The sequence below is a fragment of the Panulirus ornatus genome, chromosome 46 (genome assembly GCF_036320965.1).
Source record: "Panulirus ornatus isolate Po-2019 chromosome 46, ASM3632096v1, whole genome shotgun sequence".
NCBI lineage: Eukaryota > Metazoa > Arthropoda > Malacostraca > Decapoda > Palinuridae > Panulirus > Panulirus ornatus.
The window spans coordinates 3,370,160-3,387,648 of NC_092269.1; the positions used below are offsets into that span (position 1 = coordinate 3,370,160).

Genomic DNA, 17,489 nt, shown 5'->3' on the forward strand with positions numbered 1-17,489 from the left:
ATGAACAAAATAATGCGTATTTTTTCAGTTATTTTGGCAATCTATGTAACATATTTAGCGATATCTCAAACTGTATTATTAAATGAATAAACATTTAATAGTATCAAAGACAATATGCGGTTTGCTAATCCAGTGGTTGTCATGACAACGGGACGGGCTAGGATACACAAACCATTTCCCTTGGCTGACGTACAAATCATTACCATTACTGTTCTCATTTTCAATCAATTTTAGTTATTGTTAGTTAGTCATGAATGATACTTATAGAATGTATTCTGAGGATATCGATGGATAAATATCCAATCTTAATCACACCATAATAAGTACAACAACTTCGTGTGTGACGGCATAAGAGTCATTCCAGCAGGTGGCTACAGGAGCGAGACGGGATAACTTATGTCATAATTCAAGTGCTTTTTCGTGAGATAAGGGTGCCAATCTCTCATTTCAACTGGAAATAAGAAGGTAAGTACGCAAAGTAGTTGAATACATCAATTTAGTGTTACGTAATAGTGTAATATTACTGTCACATGCTCAAAATGTTGACAACTAGGTAACTCGTAATCATCGTAAGTTGAAGGTTGGACTAATCACTGCATAAATGACCACTGAAATGAATATTACAGAAATCTGAGACATATACAACAAATTTGACAATCGTACATTTCACTAAAGAACAATTGTTTTTTAAGAATTTCACATATATTGTACACAAGTTGCGTACACCTTAACGAGGTAGCATCTTGAATATAGTAACAACTGCTACAATTGCCCATATAGTTTTATTAAACGTTATGTGTAATGCAAGGATAGCGGAGCCCATGGTCAGTAGCCAAGCCCCACAGGCTGTTTCATGATTTACTTTGACCACTTCATATGACCTAGTTCTGCCTGTGAACCAGTACCACATCGAGGTAATTAGTAGTGCTTTCCCGACCACGCCTCTACCAATATTCATATATTGGTAGGAAGGCAACCAACAACCAGGAAGGTATATTACCAATACTACCCATCTGGGTATCGGGAGGGTTATTGACGGCTGCATAGTGAGCAAGCACTTCAGTTGTTGTCAAGTTGCGCTCCTCTGGCCCAGGTAGCTGTCTTTTCTCTCAACTTCACCCACATGTGGACAACTGTCATTCTGTCCACAAACATACAATCTTTCTTTGTCATACATAACGCTTGACATCACTCACCCCACACACCCAATTCTTCGTAACTACATTTTCCCGCGGTGGGCACTATACCCCTCTAACCCTGCCTTGTGGCAAAATGGTAGAAGCATTAGGTCGAATTAGTCACCAGGAGCATTAGTAGGAGCCTCTGCAAACACTGGATTGGAGTTGCCCCCTGCCAGTGGCCTGTTAAGGATGTGGCATTAAAGGTTATGGAATGGATCTCTGGAGTTCACCAGTTATGATGACTATCGCCGTGGCCACCCCCTTTATGGGGCTTCAAGCTGGGAACAGATGTCAAAGATACAGATAGATTTGTTTTCGCACATATTCAAGCCTCCGTAGTGTAGTGATTAGTGTTACTGACCATAAGCCAACAAAGGCCGAGCCCTGGGCACAGCAGGCAACACACACCCATTGGGAACCAGGTATTCCTCCTTCCCTCAGGGCTGTTTGATAAATGGGTTGCTTGGCTTAAGCTCAGGTGTGTTTGTGTATACATATTTAGGAGTAAAGACATTTTACATACTGAAGGATTGAGATGGGTGAGTGCAGAACCCCTCATTCCCTGATGTGCCTAAGCTTTATTCGTAATGAATTGGTAGAAATAAGGTTAGCCATCTGTAAATTTTAGCATGAGCAAATTAGAACAAGTAGTACTGGTAAATAGAACATATTGGACATAATCATGTACTGTTTCTTGTTTTGATATCTTGCAGATGGGGCTAGGTGGGGACTTGGTTGCTTTGTGGGAAGTGCCATTAAATGATGGTGTCCACAAAGTAGGATTTGAACATGGTACCACCACTGGTCGTAGAGTGTTGTGGGTTGACGGAGAGGTAAGTTATACCTGTAAATCTGTGCCCTTCTTTGGTGAGGAGAATGAAAGAATATGCTTACTGTATTTCTTATTAATTTTATAATTACAACAGGAGGTTTCCCCAAATGGTCTAGTCACTTGGAGAGGATGAGAGGAAAGGCTTACTAAAATCAGGAGAAACCTGTTTATCTTTGTGCTTTACTCTTGTTTGTTGTCTCATAGCCTTCCTAAGGCCTGTTATCATCAGCCATTTCTCCCACCATGCTTTTTTTATTCTGTGTTTTCTTATTCTCAAGTTTCAAAAATAATCAAGGAAAAAGTAAAAGGTAAACTTTTTACAAGTAGAGTCAGTTGCCAGAAATAGTCAGCGAGTATTTAAGTTGCTCTCTTAGTTAATATATAAATGACAATTTCTGTTATGCCCTCTTCTCTGCCTGATACTTCCTATATTAATGAACTACCCTGTATTTACTTCATCACATTTGTTCATATACTTTATTATTTTCATATCTTTCCTTTTTTTTTTCTCTCTTCTCAAACATGGGTAATTCCATGGTCTCTGGCCTCTCCCAACAGCTCCGTTCCCATACTTTTAATACACCTGCTGCCTGTTTCTGAATTTTCTCTAGCTCGATGTATCCTCACAAGTGAGATGATGAAGCTGGTGATGCAAGCCCTAGTTTGGATCTGTGTTGTAAATTGTTTATTGAACATCTTGTATGTCTATTTAAAGGAAATTCTAATGTTTGATAGTGATTAAATTGCACCCTATTTCAGCGTTCTGAGGATAAGCCTGATATTGTATCAACTCCCATGTCTCTTTCACATGTTGATTCCTGCAAGATGGTCAGCATATATAGATTTTCTCTTTGTTCAATTCTGACCATCTTATGTTTCATACCAAAGATAATGATAATAACTAATGATAACAAAAATAAGTGGCAGTTATCAATTAAAACACACATCCTAAGGCTGGAAGACACTGTGACTGTAACGAGTAGATGTTAAACAGTCTTTACGGAGATATTAGTAAAGGTTATTGATAATGTTGATAATGGGCTGTTCTTGTAATGGTCTCTACAAAATAGGATGATCTTGATATGGATGAGATGTCGAACTCGGATGAGAAATTTAGGTGGCAGAAGAAGGTGGTTGTAAGGATTTTGCAGTTGCAGATGATGGTTGGAGAGTGTGTTTGTGTATTTTCTTATGTAAATGGAGAGAAATGGTATATTTCAAATGAAATATGGTATATGAAAAATTGTAGCATATTTTATTTTTCAGGAAAGGGTACGCCATGACTGGATGTTTAAACTGGTCGGAGCTGAAGTTTTTGATATTGGCAATACCAAATGTGTCATCAAAATTGAACCTGTTGGTGGTTTTTCCTATGAATATTCACTTGAGGTATGTTTTGGGGTGCTTTAAAAAGATTTGTGATTTATGAGCTGAAAATTTTCAGAATACTGATTATATGCATTGGAAAATTATGTACTCCATCTGAAAAAGTTTTTCGTTTGTAAAATATTGATATTTTTCTTGCACTAAATTTATTTCATGGTGTCCATGAAACATTATTTCCATTGTATAGTTCCCCTTGAGACATGATACAGGAGAAAGAATACTGCCTACGTATCTCCTGTGTGTTGCAGAGGGTGACTAAGAAGGGCATAAATGCAGAAATGGGAAATACAAATCCTCCCCTTTTTGCATCACTTTCCATAAGAGGGAACAGAGGAAGGAGCAAACTGAGGTTTTTTTTTTCTCTTCCTCTAAGGCTCGGTCATCCTTGGTGCGAACTTACCTTCCTCCAACTGTAATTGCACACATGTCGTACTCTCATGGTAAATTCTGTTTAGTAAACTTTATACTCATTCCATATATTTGGAGCACCTTCCACAAGGCATTTCTGTTATTGCTGTCAAACACTTTCCTTAGATCCATAAATGCCACATAAACAAATTCTCTCCAGGTATTTCTTACACCAGCTTTTCTAAGCAAACACCAGGTTTACACATATGACCTCTCCCCAAGCCCATTTCACCTCCCATCAGATTTTCTGTCCATGCCTCAGCCTTTCCCATACATGTTACCATGCATGCTCAACAGACTTATTTGGTAATTTTTCTTTTTACCACATATTGTTTACATCTTGCTTTCCATTTATGAATAAAAGATTCAGTGTCTGCTTCCAATTTCTTTTCTCTTTTGAAAATTTACCCAAGGACACTACCAATATAAACTGGATAATATTTACCTCTGTTATCACTTAAACAAAAATAATCACTTTCCAGGTAAATGGGAAGAGCTATAAGAAATTTACAGAGAACCAGAGCAAAATCCTCAAGACTTGGCTTTTTCCGTTAGATGGCTCATATGTGCGTGTGGTGCTTGAGAAAGATACTCTAGATGTTTGGGTTAATGGAAAGAAGTTGGATACTGCTGTAAGTTCAAAAGAATACTGAATTCCCTTTTTGTAGTGAATATATTTTCATGTACTTTCCATGTATTCCTTGCACGTCGTAGAAGGCAATTAAAAGGGGAGGGACCAGGAGACTGGAAATCATCCCCTCCCATTTTTCAATTTTCCAGAAGGAACAGAGAAGGGGGCCAAGCAAGGATGTTCCCTCTAAGACTCAGTCCTCTGTTCTTAATGCTACCTCGGTAACACGGGAAAAGGCGAATATGTTTGAAAAAGAATAAAAAAATATATAAATATTTGAATGATTGTAGTACTGGAATGATACAGTGAATGACCTGTCCCTTACCTCTTGCAAGTATAATCACAGTTTATACCTTTACTTGTTTGGAATAAGAATACTTCAACTGTTATTGTGTCTAGATTTTGTCTTTTTACACTATATTTTTGTTAATTGCTTTAAGATTTTTCAATTAATTTTGCTTCATCCATATTTATACGTAGTAAGCCCTGAACCAGCATCCTTCAGGTAACTTATGTTACTTACTTCTGTTCTCAATATTCCCCCAAGTAATCCAGACTCCACCATCCCTCCATTTAAATTATATATATATTTAATCATCTTTTCAAGGGAGAATTTGTGGATGATGGCACGGAGACTCACTTTGACCTTGCTGGACATCCTGCGTATATTAAAGCCGTAAGTAGTGGTAACCGCAGGGAAGGCATCATACATTCACTTATTGTTGAAAATACAGAAATTGCCGAGTCACAAGAATAATAGTGTATACACTTTAAGTACCAATAACTCTGAAAAGTCTATGCTTGCAATGGTAGATATTTTACTTTATTGGCAACCAATTTCAAAACAAGGCTCTGGCTGTACTTGCATATTTTTTCGTTTCTTAAGTAAGACATTTGGTGTATTTTATAAGCATGACTACTGAGGAAATAATAAGGAACACCAGCTAAATGGCTTTTGAGATGGTTTATTTGTCAGAACTTTGCTTTGAACTTTTGTAGTTTTTTAATGCCAGAAAGTAAATCATTATTTTTAGTAATAATACACTTTAACATAATTTGAGTAGAATATTTAATGTTTCATGGATTAACAGGTTACATTGGTTTTGAGCAATTTTGCCTTTTAAAAAGCACAAGCATAGGAAAGTGAATTACAGAATTGTGTAACAAATAATTATAAGGTGGGTGAAAAAACATATTATTATGGGTAATAGCTGCAATGAGACTAGAGCAACCATAAAAGCTTATGTAAATAAGTTAGTAAACTTACACTGTGAATTTTTAGTTTGGATGTTTTGATGACAAGTAAAAGCCCAGATTAAACATGTTTGTGGAGCATAAGTTAACCTTTCTGTTTTAAGCATATTGCTTGAAATCACCATAGGTGTCTTAAGAAACAAGACAGTATTATGGTAACACTGTCATTTGGATTGTCATTTGGATAGGTTTGGTGTAAACATGGCAGTAGTACTGTGTAAAACCTCCTTTCAGCAGTAGCTTTGGTGTAAAAGCAGCTAAAGCTTGCTTTTTGTTAAACCACTGACCAATGACATATTGTAGTCCAGAAAATAGCATAAGATGAATCTCCTCATATATATAAAAGTGTGATATTGGCATACTATACTTGGTGCATAAAATAATGTGAATTATTTCTCCCGTAACAAAAGTTTTAAGTATTGTCCCACCCTTGTTTGTCACGAAATTCAGCACTTGAACGATTTCCAAAGAGTATTCTTACATCTACATGTATGTATATATTGTAAAAAATCTTTTACACAAAAGTAAAGAGGTATCACATTTCTTTCATTTTCATTCCTTAATGAAACAGATATACTGATAGATTATAACCTAAGTTACTCTAGTCCAGATACTTGTAAGAATGTTGAGTTTGAGTAGATACTCAAGTCCAGGTACTCGTTAGAATGGTGAGTTCGGGTAGGCAATCTATTTGATATATATCACTGATATATATAGATAGAGTTGGCATATGTGACATAGTGACTCTAGGAGTTTAGGTATATACTGTTACATTAAATATATGTCAATAATACTTGGAAAGCCCTTATTATTTTAATTGCTATTTCTTTAACAAAACCAAATAATATTTCCCCTGAAAAAATAACTTCCCAACTTAATAATTATCAAGTATAAAAATCTTGTATATTACAAAAGACACCTGTACATCAAAGACAAACACATTAATATAAATATATAAAATATATCTTAAACTTGGATGCAGTCAAATATTATGTAAACATCTGTAAACAATATTGTTACAGTAAAATAAATCTAAAAATGAAACTTTAAATTGTGCTAAGATTACATGCTATATGTGTATATGCTAAACTTTACAAAGATCTTGTCATGTCCAAACATCTTGCAAATATCTCTTTTCTATTTGCATTTGTGCCATAAACTTTCTGGCATCCACTTCAGTTTGATTCATATGAACCTGAATCACTGTTACAAAGGCCTCAAAAACTTCCTTTGCCATGTTTTGAGCATCACCACAAACATACACAACAGCATTCTTGTTCACTAACAAAGATGCCAGAACAGTTCCATGTATAAGAATATTGTCTTGAACATATTTTGGACCATCATGAGAAGTACCATCCCTTGAGAAACTAACAATGAGATGATTCAGAATCTTATTTTCTTGGAACTTCTCTAGTTCTTCTCTATATAAAAAATCTCGTTCTTTGTGACGACATCCAAAAAACAACCAGGATTCCCCAAAGGTGATACTGGGTTCAGTATTCTTGATGACTTCTCGATGTCGAAGAAATCCAACAAAGGGGGCTACTCCTGTTCCTGGACCAACTAAAACAATGGGATTTTCTATATTTTGTGGGAGGCGGAAGCTCTGGTTACAACGCAAGTATATACAGGCGTGTGTATTGAGTGTATCAGCAAGACTTAAATCATCTAAAGCTTGATTTAAATTCTTATTGTCAACTTTGTGTTCATCATAAACAGAAGCCAACCAGCCAGTACAAATACCTTTCCTAGCAAAGGTTACTGTGTTTTCTTTAGGTATATCAACTACATTAAATGCAAAGGAGATATTCTTAGAATCTACAAGGGGAGATGAAATAATGGAGTATGCCCGAGGTTGAAGTCGAGGTAAATGTTCAAGAAGTGTTGTGACTGGTGGCTTACATGACTGAAAGATTATTAGTAAGTCTAGTGTGGTAAGATTCATTTCACGAACATGTTTGCTGTATTCTGTTGCACCTTCTTTGCTAACAAACTCCTGTAAACGTCTTTTCTCTGAAGGATTGGATGTGTACTCTAGTAAAGCTCTAATCAAAGGTTTCTTGGGAACAGATCTTATGTCCATACAGTTTTCAAGTATATGTCTAAGAGAACTTTTCCTTGGGATAAAAGCAGGCACTGTGGCTGATTTTTTTCTAGTCTGTGAAGCAACTGAAATTTCACAACTCTTATCTGCTATTTCAGTTATTTCAAGCAAGTTCATTAAAATTTCCACCTCATGTTTTGGATTTTTCACCAGGATACCAACTGAATCACCAGGTTCATAAACAAACTCATCTGTATTGCTGGGTAGTTTTAAGGTAACTTCCATTGCAGTTTTCACAGCATCATGTCTGGTTAGTTTTCTTACTGATGCTACACAAACTTGGACAACTTCTGAGACTGCACTAGGCAGAGGAGCAGCACTCTGAGTATCGCCATTGTAAGAGGTGTTTAAGTATTTTATTGTCAAATAAGAAAGGGGTTGTAATGGTAATGTCAGTTTTGCATCAACAGGAAAGGCACAGCTTTTAACAGATAAGGAATGAATTTCTTCTTGCGATATGATATTTATATTGTACTTAGCACTGATCACTGAAATTACGTCCACACCTTTCTCCTTTTCTTGATTCTCAACTTTTTTCAAGGCTACATGTGTCGTGTCTAAAATACTCTCATTAACCATTAACAAACTACTACTTACTCCAAGATTATTTTCCCTGACAAAAAGTGTTTCCGACTGTTCATTAGTACTTATAACTCGAGTAATATCATCTGTAAGTCTGTTATCTAAAATTTTATCATTTTCATTTTTATTTTTTACTTTGCTACTGTCTTCTACAGATGTATTCTGATCCATAAAGGTACCTGAATTACTTAGATTCTCCTCTAAATTTCGCCTCTTGGACAGGTGATTCTTTAGTGCTGGAAGAAGTCCTTCTATCCATGGTTCTACCACAATCTCTAGTCCAGTTCCATCATCAGCCCAGCCACAGTCATAAAATCTGCCAATAAAGATGTAAGTGAATAAACAGTAATGGGTTTCTAGTTTGGAAGCATTCTACATTGCCTCACTTTTTTAAGTGCTTATAATTTTTGTAAATCATTTTTTTATATCTATTTTTCTGATGCCCATTCCATTTGGGAACTCCCTGAAGGGGTGGCCACAGTAAACCAACAAGCAAGTAAACACCAAGAAAGCAATTATCAGATTGCAAAACTTAAAAATAAAATTATATGAAAAATGTGAAAACACTGAAACTGACAAAGTTGTACTAAATTTAAGATCCAAAAAGTTGCTGTTGAGAAAGTTTGGTTTAAAGTTTGTGCTAAGCTTTGACTATATTCTCCTTTGCCAAGATACTAGTGTGACAAATAACTCAAGCGACAGAGGTTATGCCATAGTTCATGAGCCCCATAGAGCAAGGAACATTTATCATCTCTATTGAAAAATAATGAAAAGAAATATCCAATTAGAATCCATAGTCTGGTAAATAGTCATAGCACACTTAAGATGTTGGGAGACATACAAGATGAGGGAATTCACATACTTGATGTGTTGTAGAGCTAGATAAACTTGATACTAAATTAATTTTGATGTTGCTGCATTTTCTCATTTTGGTTAATTTTATGGTTACTTGAGGGGATGAATCCTTAACGAAATTCTAGCTATCAATTATTCAAAGCAAATCTTGCATTTTACCAAGATTTTTTAAACAATATTTTCATGCAAAACTTTACAAACTTTTTTTTTTTTTTTTTTTTTTTGCCGCTGTCTCCCGCGTTTGCGAGGTAGCGCAAGGAAACAGACGAAAGAAATGGCCCAACCCACCCCCATACACATGTATATACATACGTCCACACACGCAAAATATACATACCTACACAGCTTTCCATGGTTTACCCCAGACGCTTCACATGCCCCGATTCAATCCACTGACAGCACGTCAACCCCAGTATACCACATTGCTCCAATTCACTCTATTCCTTGCCCTCCTTTCACCCTCCTGCATGTTCAGGCCCCGATCACACAAAATCTTTTTCACTCCATCTTTCCACCTCCAATTTGGTCTCCCTCTTCTCCTCATTCCCTCCACCTCCGACACATATATCCTCTTGGTCATCTTTCCTCACTCATTCTCTCCATGTGCCCAAACCATTTCAAAACACCCTCTTCTGCTCTCTCAACCCCGCTCTTTTTATTTCCACACATCTCTCTTACCCTTACGTTACTTACTCGATCAAACCACCTCACACCACACATTGTCCTCAAACATCTCATTTCCAGCACATCCATCCTCCTGCGCACAACTCTATCCATAGCCCACGCCTCGCAACCATACAACATTGTTGGAACCACTATTCCTTCAAACATACCCATTTACAAACTTGTATAGCATATTATGCAACTTTTGTTTTCTGAATAAACTGTCAGTATATATCCATCATCAGTGTCAATTTCTATTTCCATGGGGTTGATCAGGGAAATATCACATCAAATATAACTTGTACACATGCTTAACACATGGCCAATAAGCTGAAAGTTCTTAATTTTTCATATTACCACTGCAAGATGATTCATCAGGTGAAATCAATGTCTCCATGAACAAATGCTTCCACTGCATCCAATTCCTAGTCATATCTCTTTGCATTTCCAGCTGAAATCTCCTTAGCCATAATCAACTTCCACACTAAATCTTTCACCTTTCCCCTCAATATACCTCTGGCTACACAACTACATACCTTCACATCTATGTGAGTTACCCATCTGTAATGCTTAGTTACAAACAAACCTGATTATATAAATACTGGATATACATCTATACATCATAGTTGGGAAAATACTCTACACAAGCTTCTTGCACACTCTACTCTATTTTTTTCCACTCAGCTTTTAGTGCACCTCCAATTTTCCTTCTATTACCATCCTTACTGAGCTTTCTTCCCAAATACTGTAAAACTTCATGACTTCCCATGCTTTAACATGCAAAACAACATGAACCTGCAATCCCTGATCCTTTCAAAAACTAAAGCCTTACTTTCATTTGCATTCACTTTCAAGCATCCTCCTCCAGCATACTTCATTCCAGCTCAAGATTCTTCCTCTGACTTAGCTAATGACACATCATCTGAGTACAGCTACTTTTACCATTTCTCCTTGATGAAATATTACAGGAGGCCTCTCTTTTACCTCACATAAAACCCCATATATGGGGTGGGAGGAAAGTTGTTAGAAGCAGTGAAAAGTTTTTATCGAGGATGTAAGGCATGTGTACGTGTAGGAAGAGAGGAAAGTGATTGGTTCTCAGTGAATGTAGGTTTGCAGCAGGGGTGTGTGATGTCTCCATGGTTGTTTAATTTGTTTATGGATGGGGTTGTTAGGGAGGTAAATGCAAGAGTTTTGGAAAGAGGGGCAAGTATGAAGTCTGTTGGGGATGAGAGAGCTTGGGAAGTGAGTCAGTTGTTGTTCGCTGATGATACAGCGCTGGTGGCTGATTCATGTGAGAAACTGCAGAAGCTGGTGACTGAGTTTGGTAAAGTGTGTGGAAGAAGAAAGTTAAGAGTAAATGTGAATAAGAGCAAGGTTATTAGGTACAGTAGGGTTGAGGGTCAAGTCAATTGGGAGGTGAGTTTGAACGGAGAAAAACTGGAGGAAGTGAAGTGTTTTAGATATCTGGGAGTGGATCTGGCAGCGGATGGAACCATGGAAGCGGAAGTGGATCATAGGGTGGGGGAGGGGGCGAAAATTCTGGGGGCCTTGAAGAATGTGTGGAAGTCGAGAACATTATCTCGGAAAGCAAAAATGGGTATGTTTGAAGGAATAGTGGTTCCAACAATGTTGTATGGTTGCGAGGCGTGGGCTATGGATAGAGTTGTGCGCAGGAGGATGGATGTGCTGGAAATGAGATGTTTGAGGACAATGTGTGGTGTGAGGTGGTTTGATCGAGTGAGTAATGTAAGGGTAAGAGAGATGTGTGGAAATAAAAAGAGCGTGGTTGAGAGAGCAGAAGAGGGTGTTTTGAAGTGGTTTGGGCACATGGAGAGGATGAGTGAGGAAAGATTGACCAAGAGGATATATGTGTCGGAGGTGGAGGGAGCAAGGAGAAGAGGGAGACCAAATTGGAGGTGGAAAGATGGAGTGAAAAAGATTTTGTGTGATCGGGGCCTGAACATGCAGGAGGGTGAAAGGAGGGCAAGGAATAGAGTGAATTGGAGCGATGTGGTATACCGGGGTTGACGTGCTGTCAGTGGATTGAATCAAGGCATGTGAAGCGTCTGGGGTAAACCATGGAAAGCTGTGTAGGTATGTATATTTGCGTGTGTGGACATATGTATATACATGTGTATGGGGGGGGGGGGTTGGGCCATTTCTTTCGTCTGTTTCCTTGCGCTACCTCGCAAACGCGGGAGACAGCGACAAAGTATAAAAAAAAAAAAAAAAAAAATTTGTTCAAACAAAAAACATCCATGAGTCGCAATACAACCATGATTAACACACCTTTGATTTACACCACAAACTCGTATCATCTCTTTCGTTCATGCTTTATTTTCATCATTAAAGCATTCTAACATCATTCAAAGGATATGCAGCTAGAACTTCCCAGAGAATTTTCATTTCTCATTATAATGTGCCTTTTCAACAAGAGACAAAATGTTGCCTAGAACTTCCTCTACTACTTGTCTGAAAGGAAAAATTTGGTCTACTGACCATCTTCCCTTCCATTGTACGAACAGTATCATATAAATATACAAAGGCATAAGCAGTTTCTACTCCAGTGCATCTTACTGCACTAAAGTAGTGAAGTACTGTACGTAAATAAATGGTTAATATGTCTCTAGTATATCCTGTACCTGTTTCCACCAAGAGCTTGTAACTTTTGATCAACAGTCTTGCCAAAGTTACAAAAGTTGGTGTAGTTGGTATCTCCAAGACCAAGGACCGTGTAAGACAGGTGGCTTAAGGTATTATTGGGTTGATCCTTCTTGTGCAGGTGTCGCCAAAGCTTACGAGCAGTATCAGGAGGATCACCATCACCTTGAAAATAAAGGCTTTCAGACAGTCTGAAAACATTCATCACTGACAATTCCCTCTTCCCTCTAACATTCACAGGATGGAGCCTAGCCAGGTGAGAAAATTTAGCTACAGTAAGCACAAAACTCAGAAAAATGAAAGACTGCCCAATGATTACTGTATCGCAACAGATGACACGTGGCTAACCCTCACCCAATCTGTGTTTTTTGAGTTGTAAGTGCAAAGAATTACCAACACATTATGGCACAACTATGCACGTATATATGAGCTAAAGACAGCTTCCTATATTTTACTGAAGGCTGTACACTAGATTTTGAGCTATCAGGACCATGAAATGCTAGGCAACAGTTGCACAGCCTGTAAAACCTTTAGAAACAACTTTTTATTTCCTTGCATGAATGGGAAAAATAATTTATTGAAATATTTACAGTTGAAAAGAATCATTGTTTTTGAAATATAACAGCGGGTCTATGGGAAAATGGTCTTATAGAGACAGGCATGTGAAATTTGATGAGGGTTATGAGGCAAAAGACACAAGGAACTACTGGGGTCATAAGCCAAGGATAAACGAAGTTTTAAAGTAAAAAATCTGGGAGCATACGAAAACTGAAATCGTAATGAAGGTAATCATCAATCACATGAAAATATATGTGGATATGTTGAAATATAATGACCAAATATATATGTTGCATGGTTCTGAAAAAGAATTTGGAAAACAGAATCAAATCTGCATGAGAGGACCAAAGATTTAGATGTGAACACCATACTTAACTTCCATTAGCGGCTCAGATTTACCCTAATTTTCTATGTAAGGATTGAAATATACTGAAGTTGCTGATCCAAAAGAACACATTTTTGTCTATGGTATCCAAGTATGGAAATAAATATTGGGCTACGAAAATCATAAGTGTAGGGATATTTACTAAAAAATTGCTGAAACAAAAATTACGAATCAAGAAAACCTTAGTTCCCTCAGTGCCCCACTTAACCTTAAATTTCAATGTTACATTCGAAATATGCCAATGTGATTCTTGTCTGCCTCCTCAGGACACATCAGTATGTGCACTGATAGCATATTCATTAAAGGAATCCATTTTTGTGTCTACACACAAGACACACAGTCCCAACCAACTCCATTTTACACATACTTTATCACAAATTAAAAAAAAAAAATTATAACTGTGATATGTTTGAAGTTTTGTCTATTCTCTTGATTCCATACAAGTTTTACAAACACACTTTTATTGCCAAATGATAAGCTTCAAGCCCTACCAATCCCTCCTAATTTCCCTTGCTAACCTACACCTATTTTCGACCTAAATCTGAAGAAAAAAAATTATTATAAAGTCGTCTGCATCAAATTATTTGCAGGTTTATCCTCAACTGTGTTTGGTCATTTCACCATTATATCGCACTTGTTTCCCTTTTTTCAACAGTCGTGCCCACTTTATTCTAGCAATTTCATATATAAATTTAATAATGAATAACTCAATTTATGCACTCATAAATACCGTCATTGCCATAAAAGTCGAAAACACTGAAGCAATGTCTCTGTGCTTAATATGCCCGAATACTTAACTGAAACAAAGGCAGCATCTCGTCTGCTGATGATTTAAATGTGTAAAGGTAATCAAGATTTAAATCCCCCATTTCCAGCCATTGTTTATATCACCTGTTGTGGCGCCCACCAGCACCATACACTTGGTCTTCTCCAAGTGGAACCCCTTGTCAATTTCACTACAGCATTTCAGTTCACAAGGAAGGTCATTTGCTTCACACTGCTCGAATAAATCCTCTGCTATAGCCTTTGAGTTCCCGTTCTGAGAAGCGTAAAGCAATAGGATGTCCGCAGGGTTAAGCCTCCGTCCACCCCTCATGACGACTCCAGCTGACTGAGGCTGATCCCGCTGTCATTTGGCAATTTATGTCATGTCTTTGGAGGCCATTTACTTCATACATTGAGACCTTCAAAAGTTATTTAGTCTTTGTTTGGGCCTTCAGCTCATTCAAATTCTATACAGTTTTGCTTAAAGGACTTGATATTTGAAAACTGATGTAAGATTATGTATATTCTCAATGGCATGTCAAACTAGTCAGCTGATGCGTAGATGCCAACTTCATTATATAAATGGTATTGATATATCGTAAATGAGTTCTTTATCATAATAAATAGATATTTCTAACTTTTTTGAAAACCTTGTTTAATTCATTATATCTGAAGTTTGTGTGACACATATAAATATGTTTTAAAGCCTATGTAGTTTTGTGCATGTTATATGGGATTACATCACTTACTCAAAACCATATAATTTCATTATTTAAATAATCAAGATATGCTACAGGACATAAAATTACGATAAACATAATTATGAATTTTAACAATATTTAATACCGTATTTTGGAACCACTTCTTGTCTTAAAGGTAAATAATAGTGATGACACTCATCATATATCGTAAGTCTACTTGTAATAAATCAACTAAACAGAAATCAATATCATATAGCCTAAAAATTTTACAGTATTAAATCAATGATATAAATGATATGTATCTGTTAAGTCGCATACTCAGATTTGAAACCTTGAAGTGCTTGAAGTACATTCACAGATAATCAGAATAGTACTAAATCAGTTTGGCTATTTGTCTATGTAACTGCCATTATTGAATTAGCTTCTGTTTCTATGGGCCTAGATCTGATCATATTTTGATTTGATTGATGGCAAGGGTTCGTGTTTCATAGGTAGTGTCGTATTTCCTCGCGCGGAGACAGTTCGAAAAGATACAAAAATGTAGTGATGTTGTGAGATATTACGGATCAAACCAAGTTTTATAGTGTATTTGGCATGTTCTCTTCCGTTCAGGTAGTGTTATTGTTTGATGTGAACAGCTTCGCAGAAACAAGTAAGAATGAGAGTGATCTAGAACAAAATGTAACCAGACTGAAGTTGGCCTGTTTAAAGTTGTTGACAGAGTTTGGCGCGCAAACTGAGAAGGGGACTGAGGCTGTGAGGTGGGCCTGTAAATATTATGACTCTTACAACTTCAAGCCTGACACAAGCAGGAAGGATTTCATCGACTTCAACAGAAAGTCCTATGAAGATTTCGAAAATGAACTTACTGACAGATACTGTAAAGCTTTTGACAGGAAACAATCGGGAAATGATAGTACGAATACGTCAGACAATTACAAACCTCATTATTACACCCTGAGGAAGTCCCTTCAAGAGGTGTTGTTAGATTACAACTGGGACAGGCCAGACATCAGCTCCCCAGTAAAAACAGCTAAGCGTAAAGCTAAGGCAGGTTATAGTAAATTGTTAGAAGATGCGGGTCCTTATAACACTATCATTGTTTGTACCAATGTTCCTCAGAACTTAAAAGCAGTGAAAAACTTTTGTGGTTATGAAGAGGTAGATACCAACCACTTGCAGATTACTGCTGACGACTTTCTAGGCAGTATTCTTGATCCCTCAATGGTAAAAGGCCTCCAAGAGGATAAGCAAATCTGCCTCAACTTCGTCAATTTAAATGATGTGTCTCTCTCAGATGAAGCTTCCATTGAACGGGAAGTTACAAGTGCTGTCCACAGTGGCTTAGCCAAGTTGAATGGTGGGTTGCATTCAATATCAAATATTGTACAAACTGTAACTTCGCAAGTTGCAGAATATAATGGAATACCTAAGGCCAGCGGTGCATTTCCATCACCTGCTGTTCAAGTGGGTGGACTTGGGGTGCAGGTGTCGTGGTGGAAAAAGGCAAGATGTGGGCGACCCAGAAGACCTCAACCTGGCCCATCCTTGGTGTGGGAGGATGGGGATGGTATATCTTACATGAGGGCTCAACTGGAGGTTTTGGCCGTACATGGAAGGTAGGTTGAATCTGGTGAAATTAGTGATGTGTTTTAGATGTTGATTAGGTGTAAGGAATGGCACCATGCTTATTTCTTAGAACTGGGATTGAAAACTTTCATAGCTGTTGGTCAAAATTCTAGTTTAGGGACATATCAAAAGTAGTATTAGAATATCTGTGACTTTTTGTGGTGATACTCTACAGTCAAGAACATATTAGAATGTGATTTGGGTTATTTGGAACTGGTAGCAGGTTCATGAGTGCAGGCACCAGACCCAGGAGAGCTGAGTTTACGATTTCAAAGTACATATAGTTTAGGTTAGGTTGGGAAAAGAAATTTGATGAACTCCTCATTCCTTGAGAGAGAATCTTTACATCTTCAGGGAACTTGGTTATCCCTCTTCCCACACCTGTTTGGAGTTATTAGAGTGGAGGTTGCATCTTAGGCACAAGAGTTCTTCTGACAGTTTGAATTGAAGCTTTTACTGTTGAAGAGATGGGTGATGTCCATAGCACAGATAAAGAATTGTTAAGTGTTTTTCTAAAGCATGTAGTTTCATTTGAGTGTATGCCTGGTGGACATACTTGTAAGTGAATGCAGTATTAACAGTATTAAGAAATATGTATGAAAGAAAGGGAAATGTATTGTAAAGCAATCTAGATTATTGGGTTATACATTATTCCAGTCACTTTGTAGTTTTTCACTATTTCAGTGCTTCACAAGAATGGGGCAGTGCTGTGGTGGTTGGCGTGGTACGAAGCAGTGCCGTGAGCATATTAGCTGTAGCAGGAGAAATGGGGCACTTGTATGTTTGCCATGCCCCAAACACTATCTTTACCACGCTGGTTCATGTGTTGGCCAAATATCAGCTGTCTATGGTGAGATGATAGTAATGTTCATTCATATTTGATGTTGG

General features: G+C 37.4%; 3 protein-coding genes across 6 annotated transcripts in view; 2 read left to right on the forward strand and 1 right to left on the reverse strand.

Moving 5' to 3' along the window:
• Positions 1 to 157: 157 nt before the first annotated feature.
• On the forward strand, positions 158 to 6,235 carry LOC139763069 (fas apoptotic inhibitory molecule 1). Of its 4 annotated transcripts, none has more exons than XM_071688664.1 (5): positions 158 to 465; positions 1,895 to 2,014; positions 3,280 to 3,402; positions 4,290 to 4,439; positions 5,046 to 6,235. In XM_071688664.1, exons 2-5 carry the CDS (start codon positions 1,895 to 1,897, stop codon positions 5,193 to 5,195), a joined length of 543 nt encoding a protein of 180 aa, XP_071544765.1. In that variant the 5' UTR covers positions 158 to 465; the 3' UTR covers positions 5,196 to 6,235. The 4 variants fall into 4 exon arrangements, with proteins under 4 accessions (XP_071544765.1, XP_071544768.1, XP_071544767.1 ...); XM_071688667.1 differs by lacking the exon at positions 158 to 465 and adding an exon at positions 552 to 914; XM_071688666.1 differs by lacking the exon at positions 158 to 465 and adding an exon at positions 971 to 1,093.
• On the reverse strand, positions 5,388 to 14,644 carry LOC139763067 (methionine synthase reductase-like). The gene is made up of 3 exons (XM_071688660.1): positions 14,398 to 14,644; positions 12,545 to 12,728; positions 5,388 to 8,697 (listed from the first exon to the last, which is right to left on the reverse strand). Exons 1-3 carry the CDS (start codon positions 14,600 to 14,602, stop codon positions 6,798 to 6,800), a joined length of 2,289 nt encoding a protein of 762 aa, XP_071544761.1. The 5' UTR covers positions 14,603 to 14,644; the 3' UTR covers positions 5,388 to 6,797.
• Positions 14,645 to 15,465: 821 nt separating this feature from the next.
• The window catches only part of LOC139763070 (uncharacterized), a 54,413-nt gene continuing 52,389 nt past the window's right edge, over positions 15,466 to 17,489 (forward strand). Inside the window, exons 1-2 of the mRNA XM_071688668.1 lie at positions 15,466 to 16,591; positions 17,286 to 17,451. Coding sequence (XP_071544769.1) covers positions 15,567 to 16,591; positions 17,286 to 17,451 — 1,191 coding nt within the window. The 5' untranslated portion in view covers positions 15,466 to 15,566. The remainder of the gene's footprint in view (positions 16,592 to 17,285; positions 17,452 to 17,489) is intronic.

Bases quoted from the DNA above. Each gene is read 5' to 3' on its own strand.
- LOC139763067 (XM_071688660.1), bottom strand. From the start codon at position 14,602: ATGAGGGGTGGACGGAGGCTTAACCCTGCGGACATCCTATTGCTTTAC. The intron at 12,729-14,397 runs GTGATATAAACA...TTTATTTTCAAG, and splicing joins GCTGGTGGGCGCCACAACAG to GTGATGGTGATCCTCCTGAT. The intron at 8,698-12,544 runs GTACAGGATATA...CTTTATTGGCAG, and splicing joins CAAGCTCTTGGTGGAAACAG to ATTTTATGACTGTGGCTGGG.
- LOC139763069 (XM_071688664.1), top strand. From the start codon at position 1,895: ATGGGGCTAGGTGGGGACTTGGTTGCTTTGTGGGAAGTGCCATTAAAT. The intron at 2,015-3,279 runs GTAAGTTATACC...TTTATTTTTCAG, and splicing joins TGTTGTGGGTTGACGGAGAG to GAAAGGGTACGCCATGACTG. The intron at 4,440-5,045 runs GTAAGTTCAAAA...CATCTTTTCAAG, and splicing joins GAAAGAAGTTGGATACTGCT to GGAGAATTTGTGGATGATGG.